Source organism: Hylobates moloch, unplaced genomic scaffold (genome assembly GCF_009828535.3).
Source record: "Hylobates moloch isolate HMO894 unplaced genomic scaffold, HMol_V3 SCAFFOLD_15, whole genome shotgun sequence".
NCBI classification, from domain to species: Eukaryota; Metazoa; Chordata; class Mammalia; order Primates; family Hylobatidae; genus Hylobates; species Hylobates moloch.
The window spans coordinates 11284700-11303385 of NW_026652290.1; the positions used below are offsets into that span (position 1 = coordinate 11284700).

At 47.5% G+C, this 18686-nt stretch overlaps 1 protein-coding gene across 1 annotated transcript in view; it reads left to right on the top strand.

The window, feature by feature from the left end:
* PRKCA (protein kinase C alpha) overlaps window positions 1–17827 on the top strand; it is a 509502-nt gene extending 491675 nt beyond the window's left edge. Inside the window, exon 17 of the mRNA XM_032178546.2 lies at window positions 10964–17827. Coding sequence (XP_032034437.1) covers window positions 10964–11128 — 165 coding nt within the window. The 3' untranslated portion in view covers window positions 11129–17827. The remainder of the gene's footprint in view (window positions 1–10963) is intronic.
* The last annotated feature ends 859 nt before the right edge of the window (window positions 17828–18686 follow it).

Genomic DNA, 18686 nt, shown 5'->3' on the forward strand with positions numbered 1-18686 from the left:
TTCCAGTGGCTGGAGAGGACATTTAGAACAGCAAAAAGCAACCGAAGTCAAAAGCTGCACAATACGCTCTGGTTAATACAAACAGCAGGAGAGAACTAGCGGCGTAGAAAAGTTATTCTGGGATGTGGTGTTCCAGCTTCCTTGGTGAAAAATGTACTGTAGTTCCCTGATCCAGAGCTAACTGAAAAGTGAAATGTGTTTACAAAACTGAGCATTCTCTGATGGGTCATTTTGTTATTTCAAAGAGAGACGTAACAATGCCAGCCTAAATAGTGCTGCTGGAGAAACGATCGGGCAAACGTCACACAGCCGGCAACTCTCACCGTGAGCCCATTTCTGAGTGGCTCTCGCCTCTCAGCAGTTCTTATAACCCTGGCTCACCAACTTTTCTGTCTTAGTGAAGTCTGCCTGATGGTTTTTTAGCAAGCGCTGGTGAGTCAATTTCCCTGAGACTTGCAGGCTTAAGGACAGGTAGCTGTTCTCACGTGCGGTACTGGACTCCTGGCTCCCATGGAATTAAACCTTTGCTTACTACCAAATACCAGTAGCGGGACTTCAGGTTCTCACAGTTCTTTGCAAACTGCTTCTACAGATCAGATTGAGCTTGTAGGATCAAGAGTCTATCATCTTTGTTTCATTAATTTTTAAATTTTTTGAACCTCCAATGAAAGAGTCTTCCAGAATCACTGACTTCCCTAAGGAGGGTAGTATTCCACTGCTGGACAGCCACAGAGCTTATCAGGGAATCATGGTTCCTCTAGTGTGCTGTCTTAATCCCTCTTCCTGACTGCCAGAGTGACTTGACTAAAGTTAACCTTTAGACCACAGTGCCATGCAAAATGCAATCCCAGCGCAAAAAGCATCTCACAATGCCGTGATTTGTCGGGAGGTTAGCACAGGACTTTCCATCTCACGGCTACATTAAGGTCAAGATCTGCAATACAGCTGTGGGTTGGATTCTGTATAAGGTCACACGTAAAGGAGAACAGAAAGAGGAGAGTGACCAGCATCGGGTGTGCGGGACAGTGGCCATCTCCCTTAGCATCTCCCCTGGTGGTGGCTGACTCCCCTGGTGGTGGCTGACTCCCCTGATGGTGGCCGACTCCCCTGGTGGTGGCTGACTCCCCTGGTGGTGGCCGACTCCCCTGATGGTGGCTGACTCCCCTGATGGTGGCCGACTCCCCTGGTGGTGGCCGACTCCCCTGGTGGTGGCCGACTCCCCTGGTGGTGGCTGACTCCCCTGGTGGTGGCAGTATCCCATGGCGGTGGTCATCTCTCCTGACAGTGGCAAGCCTGGAGGCTGAGATGTGAGGGAAGAACCTGCCCCTGTGGCAGTCAACAGTGGGAGAGTCCAGTCCTGGACAGAGCCATGTCTGTCCCTAAAAAGCTACCATGTGCCACCGTGAAGACGATGATTTTCTGGAAGATGGGACAATCACTTCGCAGGGATTATTCTGTAAAAACAAACGCAAAGACAACCACAGACAGCAGTGCTGTGAGCCCTGGACAAAGGCAGCCAATTAACTAGCTCTTCCTCTTTATGAGCAAAACACAAAACAAGCTGGTTTCAGGGATCTCTTCAAGGAAGCACAATGCGAAGCATCCTCTGCTCCCAGGGTGCGAGGACCGTCAGCTCAGTGGGGGCTGTCAGCTCAGCCTGATGTTCCCAACAAAAAACCCGAGTCATCAAAAAGAGGCCTGTAGGCCAGGCGTGGCGGCTCATGCCTGTAATCCCAGCACTTTGGGAGGTCGAGGCAGGTGGATCTCCTGAGGTCAGGAGTCCAAGACCAACCTGGCCAACATGGTGAAACCTCGTCTCTACTAAAAATACAAAAATTAGCTGGGCATGGTGGCACGAACCTATAATCCCAGCTACTTGGGAGGCTGAGACAGGAGAATCGCTTGAACCTGGGAGGCGGAGGTTGCAGTGAGCCCAGATTGCGTCATTGCACTACAGCCTGGGCGACAAGAATGAAACTCCGTCTCAAAAAAAAAAAAAGACCCGTAATGTTCAGAAGAGTCTATGTAAGGAGAAATTTTAAGTTTAAAACAGAAGTCGCCTCTGGAAAGGGTAATCTTCAGTGACTGAGGGAGCAGTGGATGTCCACCCTACCTCCCAGCGTCAGGTGAGTGTGGAGGCACCGTGGGGAGGAGGGTGCAGCCAGCAGCTTGGCCCAGCAACCAGAAGGCTCACCAAGGGAAGGAAAGCGCTTTCGGCTTTGCCAGAAAAATAAAAGCTCCAGGATTCTGATCCACCGTCACTTTGAATTTTGTAGCTTTTTATTCTGATTTATAATTAATGTGAATGAAATGGCCAAGAACAGCCTTCAAATTTCCACTCATCCTGCCTATGTGATCAGTAGCAGTTTATACAAATACCAGGAGCATAAGGTTAATTGATTTTTCTTTTTTTAGTTCTAGCCGTTGGCACCAAGGAGCAGAATAGCTAGTTCATAGGCAAGCCAGAATCATTCACTGTAGTTAAATGGTTATTAGAGAGGGAGAAATTAATCTATAATGTTAACACAAGAAATGTATTCCAGAGTGGACAGGCAGAGCACATTGGAAATAGACCTTTCACAGATGGCCATTTTTTTGTGAAATTACTGTAGGTATTCTATTTTTTAAAAGGCAGAAAGAATAGAACTTTCTTCAGGACATTGTCATCCAGTGACCCACAGCAAGAGCCAAAGAGAATAAGAACGTTGAGGACGTCCCTGCAGCAAGAACACACAATCGGGGTTCCTTTTCCCAGTCACCACAAAGTCCTTCATTTCCCAGTGCCATTAGCTTGTTTAGAGAGCTTGATGATCATTTCTTATCGAAGCTGGTGCAAGGATCCTTTTTTTTTTTTAATTTTATTTTGAAATAATTTCCAATTTCAGACGTGTAGAAGGGCCAGGAAAGTAATTTAAAGAACTCCTGCATTCCTTTACCCCGGTTCCCTAAATGTTAACATTTTAGCATGTTCATGTTATACTCTTTTTTTTTTTTTTTTTTGAGATGGAGTTTCACTCTGTCACCCAGGCTGGAGTGCAGTGGTGCGATCTCAGCTCACTGCAACCTCCACCTCCCAGGTTCAAGCAATTCTCCTGCCTCAGCCTCCTGAGTAGCTGGGATTACAGGTACCTGCCACCACACCTGGCTAATTTTTTTTTATATTTTTAGTAGAGACGGGGTTTTGCCATGTTGGCCAGGCTGGTCTCAAACTCCTGACCTCAAGTGATCCGCCTGCCTCGGCCTCCCAAAGTGCTGAGATTACAGGCTGACCTTGGTATCATTCTTTTTCTATATCTCTGTCTGTGTGTAGGTACAGACACACATATCTGTTAGGTTGGAGCAAAAGTAATTGCGGTTTTTGCCGTTACTTTTCATTCTTTTTGCCATTACTTTTGCACGAACCTTAATATATACTTATTTTTTTCTGAACCATTTGAGAGTAAGTTGCAGAATTAATGCTTCTTTACACCTAGATAATTCCATGTGTATTTCCTGAACAGAAGGACATCTCCTGGTACTATGTTCTTTTAATAATTACTCCAGCAAGCTAGGTATGTAGTGCAGGGGCTCTGCAGGTAAAAGGAGGAGGGAGGGTCCCTGGCATGGCTGTGTCATGGATCAGATGCCATAGGCAGCCTGGGCCACATCTCATCAGTTCTCTAGGGTGGCAGGCAGCTTCATTCTCTTGGCCTTTCTGTTGGGCCAATAACAGTGATGCCAATTAAAATTGAGATCTCAAGATGGGAAGGTTTGTCGACAACATGCAAACACTAACCAGCCTTTGGAGACTACAGAAGTCACATCATGCTGTATCTAGGTTTGATTTAAGCCTCTAAACTAGTCTAAGACAACACCTTTTACTTGGCTAATTAGAGGCAAGCAGTTTTTCCTATTCTTTAATCATTACTCTCTCAAATACTTTTCTGCTTAGCAGAGAAATTGGAAGAAATGAGACATTTAAACTAATAATCAATATAAATAAGCATCACTATTGCAAGCCTCGGGGAGCTTCAGTGATGAGTGGTGGCATAAATACAGACCCTGTGTACATCAAATTGTATGAATTGACAGGTTTCCATTGTTGGCAGTGAAGGTTTCCAACAACGATGGCCATTACAACTTTTCTTGGAAAAAGAGCTTTAAATCCTCTAAATCTGGCCATTAACATAAAGACCAAATGGAGTACATGTTTTTATTCCATAGATTACAGCCCATGATAAGCCAGAACCTTCACCCTCATACACACGTGGCTCTCACACCTATAGCGATCCCCTCATTTAATGTGTGGCATATGGCCTCTGTCTATCAGCAAACTCATCAATGGAATCAGCCTTCCTCCAGAACACAGTTTTCCCTTTCTGAGATAATGCTGCAGTGCTGTAGGTGAGCTGAGTACTGTTTAATTTTGTCAGAGAAACCAAAAACTATATGAAGTTGGCAGGAGGTGAAAGGGGTCCCAATCCCTTAGAAAAAATTACTATTAACATGCTCTCTCTATCTGGTGAAATGAACAGTTAAGTGGTAGAGAAGGGCATAAATGAAAAGATATCTCTCCAACTACTGGTCCTACTCTTCATGATCTTTTCTGTAACCTTCCAGAAAGTTTCTGTGTGTGTAAACGTATACACAGATGAGGTTGTGCTGTGTTAAACACACCTTGCGTCTTTCACGTAGCAATGTATCCAAGAGGTGTTTCCGCATCAGCTCACGTGGGTTTATAGCATTCTTTACGTGTCCATTCCCGATTCTGGACTTGCAAGGCCAGGAACTGACTATTCTCCAAATCCTCTCCTTTGTCCGTTCTTATTCTCCAGACTTTGTGTACCAAAATGCACTGGCTTCAGTGGGCCTCCAGGTCTTCGGTGAGCACGTTTCCAGAACCTTGGGTGACTAAATGAGCAAACTAACCCCACTTTATAACCCTTAACTGTGTGCCCCTGCTTGTGTTGGTCATGCACGTAGCCCGTTCCCTGAGCATGCTAATCTTCAGAGAAAGGGCAGACCAATGGCCAGACCCCTTTGCTGGATGGTTCCTTAGTATGGACATTACCTCCCAGGAAGCCCAAGCAAAATTCACCAGCCCATTTCTGCTGTTATTTAACTTAGAAGATGCTGTGCAACCATGAGTCAGAGAGCTGTGCAGATGGTGGCGATGTGGTTGCTAATGCACTCCACTGTACCCCAGCACTGGGACTTGAATACAAGTAAGGGTTCCCCTACGATGAAGCACATCCTGCATTTGGTCATCGTAAGGGATAGCTCCCACCTCGTTAGGTTTCCTTTCTCCATAATCTTGCAACATCCCTTTACTCTTTATTTGTTCTGCATCCTTCCTCCTCTTCTGGGTTTTGTTTGGTTTTGCTTTTTAACAGCAGTGTTTCGAGCCACTCATATTTCCCATAATTCCCATAGCTGTGACCGTGGGGTTATATTCTATATGACTCAGATGCTGAGGTAAAGGGCAGGGGTGAGACCAACACGTGTATTGCTCATGCTCAGAGGCCTCTCACAGGTAAGAATCAGCCATGAAGCCAACTCCTGCATTGCATCTCAGTCTCCCCCACACCTTATCACAGAAGGAAAGGGGCTGTGAGCAGTGTGTTTGCCACACAAGGCTTCAGTGGGGGCACACTGCAATCCCAGATTCCACCCAGAGTCCATGTCATTCATGTTTCATAACATCTTTACCAATGCCTGATTTATCTTGGGTCTGTTGCATTCATTTACAGTTTGACCAAATGGGTAGGAATATAAAAAACAACAAAGGAGTTCATTCCTGAATCCAAAGATCAGAAAGAGGGAGGGAGCTTATTAATAACGTTCATTCATCCCTCAGATATCAATCACATGCCTTTTACACACCAGTGCTTGCTTTGCAGGGTGTACCTTATGTCTGTTCTGCCTCCTCACTGAGGAAGGGCCTCATGCCCACTAGTTGTTCCCTGGATCCTCACAACAGCCTGGGAAGGTGGATGGTCACATCACCATCTTACCTTCACAGAGAGATGCATTGAGTTTGCCAAAGCTATATACATTGGGGCTCTTGATCTCTGGCCACATCCTTCTCCCCTCTGTGTCCCCACTTTCTCTTGGGTGCCAACAACGCCTGGTCTCAGGGAGTTCAAGAGTCACACGCCGACTGGTTGGGTCTGACCACCCCGATGCCCTCTTCCCCTTTATCTCAGTCCCATACCCATCGTGTGGTACGTCACATTCCAGAGGGCAAAAGCTTCAGTCGGCGAAAGGTGCGGGTGACCTTTGGAGGTGGAGATAGTGCACACCCAGCCCAGTTTTGCTCACAAGGTATAAATGTTACTTTTAGCGGCCATGTGGTGTTGGGTGGCCTAGAGCTCTGAGGCCGTGGACAGCCATACCTGCCCGCTGTCACAGACTGCTGTAGAGGCTGCCCTTCCAATGGTGGTGGTGATCTACCTTCCTGCCTCTTCCCTGACGAGTGGCAGGAGGCTGCCTGCAGTCATCTTTTACTCATTGACTTGGCGTTCATGCAGTCATGCTACGTGCCCCCTCAGCCCTTTAGCCTCTTTGCCTCTTCTTGCTCTCTGCTCAGCTCCAAGATGGCACCCGAGGCCATTGCCCATCAAGCTCATGGTGATGAGTAAGGTTAGATCATTGATAGTAGGAAGAATCTCTTCCACATTAGGAATGCAGTACCTTCTTGAATCTACTGCTTTTCCTTTCTCCAAGGATCCAAAAATCTCTGGTTTTCCTCATCTTTTTCAGTAGGCGGCGGTGGTGGCGGTGGCGGTGGTGGTGATGGTGGTGGTGATGAGGGTAGTTTTCCACATTAACATCTTGGAAAACAAGTAGTTCAAGATCTTCTCCAATTTGTCTTATAGTAGATTGTCTATTTCCAGGGCTACTTTTGCTAAGAGCTGTGGAAGGCTCATTTATAATGCATTGGCAGACCTTCCATGGTGGAAAAGGAAACGATATTTCTCACCACGCCGAATCTGGAGTAGAAATAGCTGTGCTGCCCCCTGCCTCTTGGTGGGGGGAAGAAGACGTCTTTGTGGTTTGATCTCCCTCAGAATAAAAAGTTCTCCTGAGTCTCCTAGCTGATCTAACCCTCAGGTCATCCTGCAGCCCTTCCAGGCTTTCTTCCCAGTTGGTTGCTATGACACACCCGGCTCATTTCTGTCCTGTGGTTGATGTGGCTGAACTTCAGTGGTTCAGTTTCTACTCTTCGCCCTCAGCCTGTGCCTGCCTCTTGTCTCTCCACCAAAGTGAACCAGTTTAAGAAAAACTTTGATTTGTTAAAGTGAGATTTCTCCCTCTTTGAGTTCAGGGAAAATTCCAAAGAGATTTACAGTGAGAAAGAAGAGGAAGGTGTTTCCAGCAGTGAGCAGTTTTGAGACCAGAAGCTACACAGCAGCACTCAGTGTGACTTCAGGGCAGCAACTGGGTTGATCTAGGCTCCACAACTTCCCCCTTAGCTCTGCAGACCTCAGCACAGGCGGAGTAAGAGCCCTTAACCAGGAAAGGATTTTTGCCTCATTTTATCACAGTACTTAGCATTTTGAGCAGTGGGTGCCCTCAGGAGTGACCCTTCTCTGGACACCAGCTTTAGAATTGGATGTCCTCAAGCCTCCCTCTCCAGGCTTCTCAGTGGGAAGGTTTCTGTAGTCCCCTTGAGAAATCTCCTTTTAGTTTGCTTTTTTATTTTTCCTTGACAGTAAAGCCATGGCGTTTGGAAACGTCCCATTGGACGATGATTCGTGAATGCCATAAAGACAGGACTAAAAGGAAAGGGTCAGACCTGTGCACTCTTTTCGCAGAACACATAGATACATTTAGAGCAGGACAGACATCCAGCCTAGACGTCTATCTGTGCAGCCCTAAATTCATCAATGTGTCCTGTGAAAGGGGGAGAGAACATTTTGCCTTGCTTTGCTCATCCTTTTAGAGACTCATGTCCTTTTATTATATTTTTTCCAGAAATTCTTTCTTGCTCATCTCTGCATGGTTAGTGAGTATCAAGAGAAGCACAGATGATCTCTTATTAAAGGAGCATGCATCCCAGCCTCTGGGAGCCCTGACTGTAGATTCACTTGAATTCTTCCAGGCAATGAGTATTGATGAATCAGGTTCTAAAAGAATGTTCCCAAAGCCAACTCTACTGAGCTGTCACACTTGCTCCAAATGCTTTTGCCTTGGGACTTCTGCCGCTTCTCCATTCTTCACTCTTGCATACAGCTGCTCCTGCCTGATTCCCTAGTTTGGCTTCATGTCTGTCCTCACACTGATGTTAGGACCTATCAGCCTCATACGATAGTCTTGGTACATATATCCCAGAGTTTCTCAGCAGCAGTTACTGTTGACATTTGCAGCCAATCATTCTTTGGGGCGGGGACAGTATCCTGGGCCTTGCAGGATGTTCCGTACCATCCCTGGCCTCTGCCCCCAGATGCCAGGCTTGTCCCGCCCAAGTCATGATGACCAAAAACGGGTTCCCTGGGGGCAGAATCATCCCTGGTTGAGAACCACTGGTATATCCAGAGGAGGGCTATTTCTTTGGCTGTTGTCATCTGAATGTGGAATTCCAAGGAAAGTTGGTTTCTGTTTGTTTAACTGATAAGTACAGATTCCTGGTTAATTCCTAGGAAGAAATAGCATGCCCTTATTTATTTTTCAAAGAGCCTTTCTCAGTGTTTGCAAATGGCCTGTGCACATAGGGTGATGTGAATTGCAGATTCTGCCTCTGCTGACCTTGGCTTTGAGGTGCTTTGCGCTCTTCCAAGGAAATACACTATGGAAACGTGGGGTGTGAGAGTGGAAGCTTTGCTACCCCACATGTGGGAGGCAGGACGGATGTGACAGTAAGCCTCATGTCTGTATGGCTCCACAGAGTAACTTAAAAGCCCACAGACAGCCCCTGTCTCTCATCCCCTCTGCCCCACCACACACATCATCCAGATACTCACCGTTCATTGTGGTGTGAAATCTCCTTGGGTGAAGAGTAGATGTTTGCTTATTAAAATGGAAATAAGCCCAGAGGCTGGGCGCGGTGGCTCACACCTGTAATCCCGGCACTTTGGGAGGCCAAGGCCGGCAGATTGCTTGAGCCCAGGAGTTCGAGACCAGCCTGAGCAACATGGTGAAACCCTGTCAATACAAAAAATGCAAAAAATAGATGTGGTGGTGCACACCCGCAGTCCCAGCTACTCAGGAGGCTGAGGTGGGAGGAATGATTGAGCTCAGGTGGTTGAGGCTGCAGTGAGTCGTGCTCACACCACTGTACACCAGCCTGGGTGACAGAGTGAGACCCTGTCTCAAAAAAGAAAAAAAAATTAATAAGCCCAGAAAGGAAAGCTGTTTGTGATAAAGACCTTACTTTGAATTTATGGCATGCTTTCCACCTCAACAGGTACTTAGGAGCAGGTTTTATTTGATGAAAAGTAGGTGGTAAGAGGGTAATGAAAGTAGCTTCGTGGCTGGGCATGGTGGCTCACGCCTGTAATCCCAGCTACTCGGGAGGCTGAGGCAGGAGAATCACTGGAACCCAGGAGGCAGAGGTTGCAGTGAGCCGAGATCATGCCACTGCACTCTAGTCTGGGCGACAGAGCAAGACTCCATCTCAAAAAAAAAAAAAAAATGAAAATAGGTTCTCAAGCACACCTCCTAGAAGATAAAGTGTGAAAAAGGAGCTGAGAAAGCACAGCCCGTGAGACTCAACTACCTTATAAAAACACTAGCAGCACATGCTGGCCTCTCGCCTCGGCTGGGTTCTATGCAAAACCCCATACATTTGACCTTCATGGCAGCCTTGGGCAGGAGGTGTGATTGTTCTCCCAATGTTACAGATGAGCAAACTGGGTGGACCTCACTTCATAGTTAATGCAGAGCTATTCTCTGTTAGAGACCCAAGGATGCCTGGTTAGTTTGAAATGTGTTCTAGCTCAGAGTTAATTCATATTGGCCCTGTGGCTCTAGCAGCAGGTCCAAGGGCAATAATTGGCAACATCTTGAAAATCATTCTTAGGATCCTCAGTGAAACTCCCAGCTCTTCCTGCTTCAGAGTCACCCTGGGCTCCCAGGGACTTCAACACGCCACTACCCTTGTGGGTGGCTGACAAAGTGAAGAGAACACTCCTTCCCCACTTTTGGGGTCAGGCTACCAAGCCATGCTGCCTAAGCGGCTGTGTGTCTCAGAGACCCCAATGCAGCAGTTCTGCCTGCAGCCTTGACGCTCACAGAGCACCCCAGTGAACCCTGGAGGAGAGGAACAGCCAAGACAGCAGGCCTCTCCCTGCCTCCCCAGGGCGCCATGCAAACCACCTCCAGCCTGAGACCACCCTGCAAATGAGCTCCAGTCACCCAGCCTGCCCACTGGCCAGCTGTGTCTAGGTGTGCTAAATCCTAGCTGGGCCAGGTGCAAATCTCCCAGCCTTGCCGCCACACCTACCTCATAGCGCTTGAAGCTTAATTTAGGGGCTGGGGTTGCTAGAGCAGCCCAGTAGGAAGGCAAGGATAACACAGTTTTTACTTCACTACAAATATTGCGGCAAAGAACCAGATGTGGGGCAGTAACTCACCCCCTCGCTTGGTCCAGGGGTAACTGCCTGCAGCCCCAGCCGACATCCTGGCCTTTCAACACGGAGCTGTGACTGACAGCCCTGCGTGCGTGGCTTCTGTGCTCTCAGCTCCGCTTGCTCAGTGAGGTGGACCTGAGGGGACAGGGGCTGTCCCCTTGTTGCTGCCTCATTGCCAGCCGTGCATTCCCACCCAGGGCTTCTGTTCGGGGTATTTCAAGGTTTACAGTTGGGTAACTCGTCGTTGTCTGCTGTGCCTGGCTTTTGAATCCAGTAGGCCTGCAAGTCCTCCGAGATTCCTCCTGCCTCACCAGCCCTGAGTTCCCCAGGGCCGTGCCCCTCCCCAGAGAGGGCCCTCGGAGAGCTGCTCCCGCACTGTCACGTTGACTGACCTTTTTGTCTTTTCTCCACAGTGCGGCAAAGGAGCAGAAAACTTTGACAAGTTCTTCACACGAGGACAGCCCGTCTTAACACCGCCTGATCAGCTGGTTATTGCTAACATAGACCAGTCTGATTTTGAAGGGTTCTCGTATGTCAATCCCCAGTTTGTGCACCCCATCTTACAGAGTGCAGTATGAAACTCACCAGCGAGAACAAACGCCTCCCCAGCCCCCAGCCCTCCCCGCAGTGGGAAGTGATCCTTAACCCTAAAATTTTAAGGCCACGGCCTTGTGTCCGATTCCATATGGAGGCCTGAAAATTGTAGGGTTATTAGTCCAAATGTGATCAACTGTTCAGGGTCTCTCTCTTACAACCAAGAACATTATCTTAGTGGAAGATGGTACGTCATGCACAGTGTCCAGTTAATTCTGTAGAAGTTACGTCTGGCTCTAGGTTAACCCTTCCTAGAAAGCAAACAGACTGTTGCCCCATTTTGGGTACAATTTGATATACTTTCCATACCCTCCATCTGTGGATTTTTCAGCATCGGAATCCCCCAACCAGAGATGTTAAAGTGAGCCTGCCCCAGGAAACATCTCCACCCACGACATCTTTGGAATCCAAGAACAGGAAGCCAAGAGAGTGAGCAGGGAGGGATTGGGGGTGGGGGAGGCCTCAAAATACCCGCTGCGTCCATTCTCTGCCTCCGTGGAAACAGCCCCTAGAATCTGAAAGGCCGGGATGAACCTAATCACTGTTTCCAAACATTGACAAATCCTAACCCAGCCATGGTCCAGCAGTTACCAGTTTAAACAAAAAAACCTCAGATGAGTGTTGGGTGAATCTGTCATCTGGTACCCTCCTTGGGTGATAACTGTCTTGATACTTTCATTCTTTGTAAAAGGCCAAATCGTCTAAGGACGTTGCTGAACAAGCGTGTGAAATCATTTCAGATTAAGGATAAGCCAGTGTGTACATACGTTCATTTTAATCTCTGGGAGATTATTTTTCCATCCAGGGTGCCATCAGTAATCATGCCACTACTCACCAGTGTTGTTCGCCAACACCCACCCCCACACACACCAACATTTTGCTGCCTACCTTGTTATCCTTCTCAAGAAGCTGAAGTGTACGCCCTCTCCCCTTTTGTACTTATTTATTTAATAGGCTGCAGTGTCGTTGATGAAAGTACGATGTACAGTAACTTAATGGAAGTGTTGACTCTAGCATCAGCCCCTACTGATTGATTTTCCTCCCTTCTCGAGCCCTGGATGTCCACTTAGGGAGAAAAAGAATACGGTTTTGGTTCCCATTTCTAGTTCATGTTGAATGACAGGCCTGGAGCTGTAGAATCAGGAAACCCGGATGCCTAACAGCTCAAAGATGTTTTATTGATAGAAGGGTTTTAATATGTTTTGCAAATGCATCATGCAATGAATTTTGCATGTTTATAATAAACCTTAATAACAAGTGAATCTATATTATTGCTATAATCGTATCAAGCATAAAGAGAGTATTATAATAATTTTATAAGACACAATTGTGCTCTATTTGTGCAGGTTCTTGTTTCTAATCCTCTTTTCTAATTAAGTTTTAGCTGAATCCCTTGCTTCTGTGCTTTCCCTCCCTGCACATGGGCACTGTATCAGATAGATTACTTTTTAAATGTAGATAAAATTTCAAAAATGAATGGCTACTTTACATGATAGATTAGGCTCTTACTACATATGTGTGTGTATATATATGTATTTGATTCTACCTGCAAACAAATTTTTATTGGTGAGGACTATTTTTGAGCTGACCCTCCCTCTTAGTTTCTTAATGCCACCTTTCATCCTGGTTCCTCCACCACTCTTCCTCTTGGGGACAACAGGAGGTGTCTGATTCCGGTCTGCCTAGTACGTTGGTGCATACGTGGCGTTGCCGCAGCACCTGGGCTGACCTTTGTGTGTTCGTGTGTGTGTGTTTCCTTCTTCCCTTCCGCCTGCGACTGTTGCTGACTCCAGGGGTGGGAGGGATGGGGAGACTCCCCTCTTGCTGTGTGTACTGGACACGCAGGAAGCATGCTGTCTTGCTGCCTCTGCGATGACCTGTCGTTTGCTCCAGCACGCACAAACTTCATGAGACCAACACAGCCGTGCCCTGCAGGCACCAGCACGTGCTCTTCAGAGGCTGCGGCCTTTCTTCCAGCCATTGTGGCACTGGCCTTTCCAGCCTTGGGAGGAGCATGCTGCTTTGGTGAGACACCCCCATGCAAGGTCCTCAGAGGAGCCGGGTTCTACCACAAACAGAAACAGAATGAAAGTAGCTGTCAGTCCTTGTAGAGAGCCGCTCTGTTTCCTCCCAGAAGCATCTCCCAGCTAAGCTCGCATTATTTTTCTCCTCTGGCTGTTTGCCTGAAGTTCACAGAACACACAACCATGAAAGGCTTTTTGAGGTGGGAGGCCTAGGTGGTCCTGGCAACCCTGAGTAGAAGGAGAGACGGGGTAGGGAACAGGCCCAGCCAGAAAAGAACCATTTTTTCTGCCATCTTTTATGCACCATAGACATCAAGACTCCAGGAGGGCCTGGCTCCCCTGTCCCTGCAGCCCTGCGGGTCAGTGCACGATCTGGGTTTGTGTCCTGACCAGGTTCGCCTCCTTTGATGCAAGGGGAAAGGGACTGGTTTACAGAAAGAGCCTAGGAGACAAAAGGGCCAGTCCCCCTGCCCAGAATGGAGCAGCAGCAGGACAGACCCCCGCGAGGCCCCCCAGAGAGGAGGAAGGTCCCACGGAGGAACACATGAGGTTAGGGAGCCTTGTTCAGCACCCCAAACGACCTGCCTATTTAAAGCAAGCAGCAGGCTTAGGCCTTCCCTGCAACCCCAACACCCACAAGTTTGTTTCTCTAGGAAACACATTCACCGTCTCAGCTGGCTGTTATTCTCTCAGACTGTGTGGCAAAGTTTTCCAAGAAAATGCCCCGGCAGGGGTGCCCAGCACACTGCCTGAGGGACAACAGACATCAGAACAAACCCCCGGGGAGAAACAGTCAAAATCAGGGCCCGGTGCAGTGTTGTCATGTGGAACCTGCTTTATCCATTGCTGAGTGTTGAATGTGGGTAATGATCAGGGCTTTACAGATCTCAGCAGCCAAAGACAGTTACTGTTGGAAGACTGTCATGTAGATAACCATGAGCAATGGCTCGCCTCAGAATCAGTTTATAAAATTCTATGGTACTGGCCCCTTCGTGGGCATTGTGTGAAATGAGATGGTGGCGAGGGGTGCACTGTGGAACTGCCGCAGCCACGCAGGAGGTCCTGGGGGACCCTTTAGGAAGTCCTTGCCCCTGAGCACTGCCTGATTGCCAGGGCCTGCGGAGGTCTAGGCCACCTGGCAGAATCTAGCACCGTCCAAATCCCCACAGGACCCATGGAGCTATGACCACACCAGGCCATTCAAATGGCTGTGCATTATCTTCCCTTGGAAGGTGGCCACTCCTTGGTGGCAGAGCCTTTCCCTGAGGCTGCAGGCCATGGGCTGGCAGCCCATGTCTTGGCATTTCAATTGAAGGTCACCAGGTGCTGGGTTTGAAAGGAAGTCACTGGAGTGCTGCCAGGGGCCGCCCTCCAAGGTTAATGCGAGGCCCACATCCAGGCAAGAACAAATTCAAAAGGCAGATCAGAAACCACAGGAGTCAAAATTATTGCTCCAGCAGTGCTTCCCTTCCTTTCATCCACTGGCTTCGTGTGGTCCATGCAGGGCCACTGTCTGCCCTTTCTGATGCCACGTCTTAGGCCTTCTTATTCAGAATTTTGGTAGAAAACCGTGGGGCCAAGAGCTCTGGAAGCCTGGCCGGAAAGACCAAGGTTCATGCAGCCCAGCAAATGATTGTTGAGCACCTCTCTGAGCCAAAGTCCTTAGGCGAGTGTGGTGACTTCCTGGAAGGAGGATGCAGACTTCCAGAGAGCCCCCCACGGACGTGCTGAGAAGGGAGAGGGAGGCGGGGGCTGTAGTCAGGAAGGAGCCAGAGAAGAACAGGGTTTGGGTGCATCCAGAAATATGCCTGCAGTAGGAGGGAGAGGAAGGGGTGCCACTGTCAACGGCTTCCCATCGGAGGTGGTTGGTGCAGATGGAAGTTTCCGTCTGCTGGCCCTCAAGAGAGTGTTTTACCAGGGACACAGTCTGTTCCTCCTCAGAAAACACCCCCCAAATGCTAACAACATCCCCACCAGCTGCTAGAAGCCCCTTTCCCCTCCCCACCTTGAAGTAGCTCATAGTTCTCTGGGCAGAGCCAGACCATCCAGTGTACCGCAGAGGCCAGTAGGTTCCTGCCCATTTTCCTCTCTGGCTTCCTGCCAAGAATTATGGCAGCTGAGGATGAATGGAGAACTAACTAACACCGCACAGCTAACAACTAACACCGCAGTTCCCACCTGGTTCCACTTAGCAGGAGACATTTCAGAGGCTTTTTTTTGTTTTTGTTTCTGTTTTTTGTTTTTTTTTGTTTTTTTGCTGGGATTTGTTTTCTCAGTACTGAAAATAGAAAAAGTGACAGTCTTGTATTTTTAAAAGCCTCAGAAAGGTGATATCATCTGCCAGTCATTTTCTCACTTTGGTCTTCTGAAGTCACCTATTGTGTGTGCACATCACACCATTTCCTGTTTCTTTATAACCCAACAAGGGTAGGGGTGCCTGTTTCCCCTGCTGCGCACACCAGACAATCGTAATCACAAAACAGACACTGAGCCAGGGGCCCAAAGGGTGTGATCATGAGAGTTACTGGGACAGCAGTAGGCATGACAGTCACCAGGAAGGACAAGGGTGCTCTGTTGTTAGTGGCCACACACCAATTTGACAAGGAGTGTTGTGAAATTTATTTTTATTTTTATTTTATTTTATTTTTTGAGACAGAGTTTCACTCTTGTTGCCCAGGCTGGAGTGCAGTGGCACAATCTCGGCTCACTGCAACCTCCACCTCCCAGGTTCAAGCGATTCTCCTGCCTCAGCCTCCTGAGTAGCTGGGACTACAGGTGCACGCCACTACACCCAGCTAATTTTTGTATTTTTAGTAGAGATGGGGTGTCACCATGTTGGCCAGGATGGTCTTGAACTCCTGACCTCATGATCTGCCCGCCTCGGCCTCCCAAAGTGCTGGGATTACAGGCATGAGCCACCATGCCCAGCCAAAATATTTTTTAAAAGTCATTTTCCTTAAGCTGCTTGGGCTACATGTTGTGAAATACACTGGACAGTCAACATTCCTATCTCCTCCCATTCGGGGTGACGCAGCAGATCCAGGGAACGTTATCTGTTTCTGCTGTTAGAAGATCCAGAAAATTGGGAAGGTTACCTGATGTACACATGGATGAAGGCCGTCATCTAGAAATGGGGTCAACCACAATTGTGTTAATTCTGTAGTGTCAGGGATTCTTTGGGAAGGTCAACAGCATGAACGATTCTGACCGCTATGCCTCCCATCTGTGTGATCAAGTGACAGTTAATAACCGTGGAGGTCACACTCAGCCATCCAACAGCCTTACAGTGACCCTACACAAAAGCCCACAAATTCCAAAGACTTTTTCTTAACCTAAAGGAAGAAATTATTTAATTCCAGTACAGCAACTGAATATACTGGGCTATTTGTACCTTTTTATAAAGAACTTTAATAATAATTCTTTAAAAATGAGTTTTTAGAACAAAGCAGCTGACGATTTCCTAAGATTCCAATGCCCTGGAGCTTGAAGGAGGACTTAGCCTGGGTCAGCTGGAGCGCCCTCGACCTGCTCTCCCACTGCCAGATTTTCCCATGCTCCTAGGGCATGGAGTCCACATGGGAATGACTGCAAGTTCTGGTGGAACTTGGCAGACTGATGCTCTGCGAGTTTTTAAGACACTGGGGACAACTGCTTAAGGTTTAGAAACTTCCAAATCACAGGAAAGACATTTTTAGTGTCCCCCATCCAGAAGCAGCCCTGGAATAGGATTCCCAGGGGTTTCTGGGACCCCTTTCCTTGCTCCGTGAGGCTCTGTGGCCACCTTTTGGCAGGAGGAGGATGCTTCCTTGGCTCTGTGCCCAGACCCCCCTGGTCCCCAGGTCTCACGCATTGGGTGAAGATTCAGAGATGCCCTGTAAGGATTTTGCCCACTGGGCAACTCAGAAATACATCGATCTCCCAAGATACAAGAGGCAGCAGCAAACGTGCCTATTGACGTCTGTTTCATAGTTATCGCTTATGCGAGTAGACAGAACTCGACTTTTCAGAAAATAGGTGTCAAGTCCACTTTATAAGAACCTTCTTTTCTAAAATAAGATAAAAGGCGGCTTTGCATTTTCTGATTAAACGACTGTGTCTTTGTCACCTCTGCTTAACTTGAGGAGTATCCATTCCTGTGATTGTAGACTTTTGTTGATATTCTTCCTGGAAGAATGTAATTCTTTTCTTGAAGGGTTGGTTTACTAGAATATTCAAAATCAATCATGAAGGCAGTTACTATTTTGAGTCTAAAGGTTTTCTAAAAATTAACCTCACATCCCTTCTGTTAGGGTCTTTTAGAATATCTTTTATAAACAAGCATTTGAAGTCATTGCTTTTGCTACATGATTTGTGTGTGTGAAGGACATGCCACGCTTAAATCATTAATTGAGAAACATCATATAAGACCCAACTTTGTTTGGAGGAAGAGACGGAGGTTGAGGTGTTTCCTGCTGTATAAACACCTACTGACAAAATGTAGAGGCCATTCAACCGTCAGACACCATTTGGTTATATAGCAGAGGAGATGGATGTATAAATTACTGCATTGCTTTTTTTTCAGTTTGTGTAACCTCTAATCTCCGTTTGCATGATACGCTTTGTTAGAAACATTAATTGTAGTTTGGAAGCAAGTGTATATGAATAAAGATAATGATCATTCCTTTGTGTAGTTGGCCTTATTTACATCCCTTTGCGGTATGGCAATTATTTTTCCTTCAGTGTTCAACAAATAGCATTTGACTTCAGACACGCTCCGCAGAACACTTTTATCTCTTCACCTGTTTTTCAGGCATGACCCTCCATTTATAGTGGCATTTTTTTTTTTTTTTTTACTTAAAAAATATATCTTGCTTTGAGTCAAAGCCCAAACAGTGACTGGGATGGCATTCTGGCAGGTCCTGCATTCATTCATTCATGCACTGTTCACAGAGCACCTGCTTAGGGCCAGGAGTTGTGTCAGGCCCTGGGGAAGAAGAGGCTGGCATGGCCCCTGCCTGCACGGAGCTTACAGTCTTGTGCCCCAAACTGCAAGGGACGCCCAGCAACTGATGACATCTTCCAAGGCTGGATGGTGCCCTTCCCCTGGAAGGAACGATTCCAGAATGAATTCTGCTGAAGTCTTGAGATGTTTTCTCCAAAAATAGGTATTTTTCACACATCCTGTTGGCCACCCTGTGGATGCAGCTTCAGGACCGTCCCCACTCTGAGTGTCAGCCGCCTCGTTCTGCATTTATTCACGGTTGAAAAATTGGGGGAAATGTTCAAATGTGGAACATTCAAAAATACCCAGTACTTAACAAGTCAACGCAATAGAGGGAATTGTCCTCAAAAAGAATTGTAACAGGCTGGGCATGGTGGCTGATACCCATAATCCCAGCACTTTGGGAGGCCAAGGCGGGAGGATCACTTAAGGCCAGGAGGTTGATGCTGCAGTGAGCTACGGTTGCACCACTGCACTCTAGCCTGGGTGACAGAAGGAGACCTTGTATCTTAAAAAAAAAAAATCAACAACAAACAC